General features: G+C 51.8%; 1 protein-coding gene across 1 annotated transcript; it reads right to left on the reverse strand.

The window, feature by feature from the left end:
- Positions 1-1,936: 1,936 nt before the first annotated feature.
- Positions 1,937-4,379, reverse strand: snky (ubiquitin protein ligase sneaky). Its single transcript, XM_001353556.4, has 2 exons — positions 2,846-4,379; positions 1,937-2,771 (listed from the first exon to the last, which is right to left on the reverse strand). The coding sequence occupies exons 1-2, from the start codon at positions 4,346-4,348 to the stop codon at positions 2,133-2,135; spliced, it is 2,142 nt and encodes a 713-aa protein (XP_001353592.3). The 5' UTR covers positions 4,349-4,379; the 3' UTR covers positions 1,937-2,132.
- Between the last annotated feature and the right edge of the window lie 279 nt (positions 4,380-4,658).

Raw genomic sequence — 4,658 nt, forward strand, 5'->3', positions numbered from 1 at the left:
GTATTTTCTCTAGTTATTTTAAGCTCTAATTTGGCTATATTTTTCAGTTATTTGTTGGTCAAATTTTTTTGAATTTTCTCCAGTAACTGCAAAAGCACCAAGTTTTGCAATATTTTTATTTTTTTTTCTCCACTTATTTTGTTCACTAATTTTTTCTATATTTTTCAATTTGTTTTTGCAACTATTTTGTCTATATTTTTCAGTTATTTTTAACAACCATTTTTCTATATTTTTCATTTATTTTTTACAACCAATTTTTCTATATTTTCCAGTTATTTCTGCACTTATTTTTTATATTTTCTCGAGTTATTTTTCGCACTTTTTTTTCTTGATTTTTAAATTCTTTTTTTTGCAACCATTTTTGTACAGTTTTTTCTTGCAAGCATTTCTTATATATTTTTCATTTATTTTTGCACCTTTTTTTTCTATATTTTTCTCCAGTTATTTTTATTCACTAATTTGTTCCATATTTTTCAGTTATTTTTTTAAACTAGTATTTACTTTATTTTTCAGTTATTTTTTGCCCCGGTTTTTAAACATTTTTCAGATGTTTTTTTTTTGTACTAATTTTCTCTTTATTTTTCAGTTATTTTTTACAACCATTTTTCTATATAAGTTTATTTATTTTTAAAACTAATTCGTACATTATTTTTCAGTTATTTTTTTCAAAGTTTTTCTATATTTTTCAGTATTTTTAATATATTTTGCAGTATATTTTTCTATATTTTTCTGTATTTTTCAGTATTTTAAATATATTTTCTATATTTTTTTTGTATTTTGCAGTATTTTTGTCTATATTTTCCAGTTAATTTTTGCACTAATTTCTCCAGTTATTCTTTCTTCAGTTTCTTCAGGATTTTTTGGAGAGCAGAAGCTCTGGGAAAAGGGCTCTCCAGACGCCTCCTTCGATCCTGTTCCATCTGCTGTTTTTTGGTCTGTTTCAGAGGGTATTCCCTGGTCGTGGCCGCTGCTGGAGCTCCAGTTTTCGCTCATTTTGTACGTTTTGTTTGCAGGTCTTTACACTGCTCGTTCATCCGTCGTTTGCAGTTTTCTAGGAAATAATTCTCTCTGTTTCTCTGTTTTTTTGCAGTTCTTTTTCTGTTTTTTCCAAAGCGCTGTCTCGTCTCGTCTAGTTGCGTCTTCATAGTCCGTCTGTCCGTCCGTCTGTCCGTGCCACAAGGATGGAGTGGATGGTGCTGGGTGCTCTGCTTGCTGGCCCCCACTGCTGTCGGGGAGAGTGTCACACCTGTCACTTTTGTGGCCTGATCACAACAACCGCCGACGAGCGTCGACGACCTCGCCCATTCCGCGGTGGTGGAGGAGGATGGTTGGGTGTGGGGGGTGGGGGGGTGGGGGGCTCGGCTGCAACAAGGTGTGAACCTCAAATAATCACCTCTGCACACGGCATGCCCACCGGCCCGGGATCGGTCTTTGCTTTGTTGGTATTTGTTTTTCGTTGGAAAATTTTGCGCATTTCCTTTGGTTTTCTTGGGTTTTTCCATGTCGATTACCGGGAAACGTGTGAGTTTTCATTGGAACACGCAGCTCCCGGCGCGACGTTTGCATAATTATTTTATTGCCAGGCCACGCCCACGTGCAAGAGCCAGAGCCAGAGCCAGACATTGCCCCAAGGCACTGCGCACCCCCCCTCCCCCCCCGTGTAGACAATTTGCAACCGAAAAACTTTTGTTCTGCGCAGCATCTCTGTAGGCATTTTCTTCAATTAGCGCTTTTTATTATTTTTAATTAACAATTTTGTAACTTAATCCTTGCCGCATAGTGTGGCGCCCCCCCCCCTCCCCCTTGGCATAATCGAATCAGACCCGCTTGAGTAAAGTTTGTCCAAAGACAAAAAACTTTTACCCTTTTTGCCGTGGGGGGGCTCCCGGGGGGTCCCAGGGGGGGATACCAGACATGTGCATAATTATGTTGCTGGGGGGGGGTGGCACAGACAAAAGGGTGGACACTAATTGAGCGATGTTTGTTGTTGCAAAGAAATGTTTTCCAACTTGCGGCAGACAACCGGCAGACAGGCACAAGGGACTGGGGGGGGGGCTGCTAGGGGGGGAAAACTAAGTTTGACAGACTGGAAAAATGGCAATTATGCTGTAGATATGATTATCCCCCCCGATCTATTCGTCCTTCCGGAAGTCGTAGAGCACCACGCTGCTGTCATTCGACCAGGTCCCCGACGGCGGGGGCGTTAGGGTGATGTACAGGCCGCACTGGATGCAGACGTTCTTGAGGACCAGCCGGCACTCGCGACAGTAGGGCAGGCCGCAGCCGGCGCATAGCTCAAAGTCCCCATCCTCGAGGGCGTCGCAGATGAGGCAGCGCCTCTTGGCCCAGCTGAGATGCTGCAGGCAGCCGCAGAGGCCCGGCCAGCGCAGCCGCAGCCGCAGCAGGACATTGAGATTGTCGTGGACCCGGCGCGTGGCCAGATTCATTGTGGCATTGCGGCGCAGGCTGGCGAAGACGGTGAGGCGATCCCGCAGCATGGCGTTGTAGAGGTAGAGGATGCGCTGCTTCTCGCGCTTGTGGTAGAAGTAGCTGCAGATCACCCGGCGCAGACGCAGGAAGGTGGTGCTCTGGTAGATCAGCAGCACGATGCCCAGGTAGAGGAGCAGCAGCCGGTAGTAGAAGCCGGGCGGCAGGACGTGCGCCTGGGGCAGGCACTCCTCGTTGCTCAGCGTCGTCGAGACGCGCTCGTGCATGTTGAAGTTCCGCATGGTGATGCGCAGCAGCCGGGCCATCAGCCCGGTGCCGTTTATCTGCGGGGGGCGGGGGGGGAGTCCCTTCTGTATAGAGATCGGAGGGACGATGGACGAGGTTTGGGGGGGCTTACGTGGAAGCGGATCTCGTGCTCGCCCTCCTGCTGGTAGGTGACCAGCGAACGCTGGCGTATGATCTGCATCAGGCTGACGACCATGTGGTCGAGCAGGAGGAACAGGCCGGCGGTGATCAGCTCCAGCGAGAGCTGCAGCAGGTGGTAGATCACCGTGCGGGACTCCTCGGCGGTGCGGCTGCAGATGTGGGCCACGTCCACGTAGTTGGTCCGCTCGTGCCTGTGCAGGGGCAGGATCGAGCGCTTGCCCTTCTCCTTGCGGCCGGCGTCCACGTGCCGGAAGTAGTCCGTGATGTAGAAGTTGTCGAACTCCACGTTGGCCCGGTACTGGCAGTAGTACCGGACGGAGGCGTACATCACGCGCAGGATGAACAGGCAGAGGAACTTCTCGAGCACCAGCATGGTGGCCTCGAAGATGCGCCGCCGGTGGTTGAAGTCCCTCAGGAAGGCCTCCGACGTCTGCTGGGCCGTCAGCAGCTGCCCGGTGGCCGTCTCGTTCCTCAGCTCGTAGGTGATCTCGATCTCGGAGCTGCCCTCGAACAGCTCCCGCTCGGTCCTCAGAAGATCCACATACGTCTGGCCGAAGGCCGGCGGCACCACCTCCGAGGCATCGCACACCTTTTCCGGGCTGCCAAAGACGTTCAGCCGACAGATGATGTCCACGCGGTAGGGCCAGCAGATGGCCGGGGCCATGAAGTCCGGAAAGTTCGTGCTGCACTTGTCGTAGCCCTCGCGGAAGACCTCCTCGCAGACGCGGATGCCGCTGCTTAGCTGCTGCTCGCAGCGGATCCTCATGTTGTGCAGGAAGTTCTCCCGCGTCGCCTCGGCCGTCGGCAGCTCCGACTCTCCGGACTGGTCGAACTGGCCGGACTCTCCGGACTGGTTGGACTCTTCCTCGTCGGGCGACTCCTCGACGGCATACTTGAGGTCGATCAGGACGTCCTCCAGCTCCTGGAAAGCGTTCCGCACCTCCGCCATGTCGCCCCGCATGTGCTGCAGCGTGTTCGTGAAGGGCCTGGCCATCAGATCGAACCGCGTCTTGGTTAGGTTGTAGGTGAGCACCGTGGTGCAGGCGAACACGCGGGCCACCTCGGCCGCGTTCAGGGCCAGGTTGTCGATCGGGCCGGCAATCACGAACGCGAAGGCGATGGCCCGCAGATAGGTGCGTCCCGACTTACCCACCAGCCCCACAAATATCAGCATTGTTACGGCCCGGACGCTGCGCAGCAGCGTGAAGGCCACCCCATTGAGCAGCATGAAGACCTCGAACACCGAGAAGCGCATCGGGATGTGGGCGAACCAGCGGTTCAGGTTGAAGTTCAGGGCCACCAGGGCCCACAGCAGATAGGCCAGGACCAGGCCCACCACGAATCTCCCCACATAGCGGACGGGCTTCAGCCAGGCCTCGTCCTCCGACTCCTGGCCGTACAGCAGGTAGTACAGGGGCCTGTACGGTTGCAGGCCAATTGCTTGCCGAATTTTCCTTGTCAGAAAATGAAACATTATCCAGGCTCCACACTACTCCGGCAGGGCTTACTATGACTTGACTCGGAGATAGAGAGAGAGACAGAGAGAGAGAGAGAGCTCAAGGTTAACGCCAGATTAGCAGCCAGACAAAGAAGGATGCAGCTGCCTCGGTTAACCCCTCAACCCCCTCTTCCAGCCCCCCAAAGACAGGTCCAGACAACTTTCCGTTGGCTATGGGAGAATGCGAGAACATTTATTTTAATGCCGGTCCGGTCCGGTCCGGGCCGGTCCGGTCCCACTCCAACGGGTAATCCAATTATAATGGAAGCTGCAACAGCACCTGCCC

Source organism: Drosophila pseudoobscura, chromosome X (assembly GCF_009870125.1).
Source record: "Drosophila pseudoobscura strain MV-25-SWS-2005 chromosome X, UCI_Dpse_MV25, whole genome shotgun sequence".
NCBI lineage: Eukaryota > Metazoa > Arthropoda > Insecta > Diptera > Drosophilidae > Drosophila > Drosophila pseudoobscura.

What these genes read in the sequence shown, in the direction of transcription:
- snky (XM_001353556.4), bottom strand. Translation starts at nt 4,348, where the DNA reads ATGTTTCATTTTCTGACAAGGAAAATTCGGCAAGCAATTGGCCTGCAA. An exon ending in AGCACGAGATCCGCTTCCAC is followed by an intron (nt 2,772 to 2,845) that starts GTAAGCCCCCCC and finishes CGCCCCCCGCAG; the next exon opens with ATAAACGGCACCGGGCTGAT.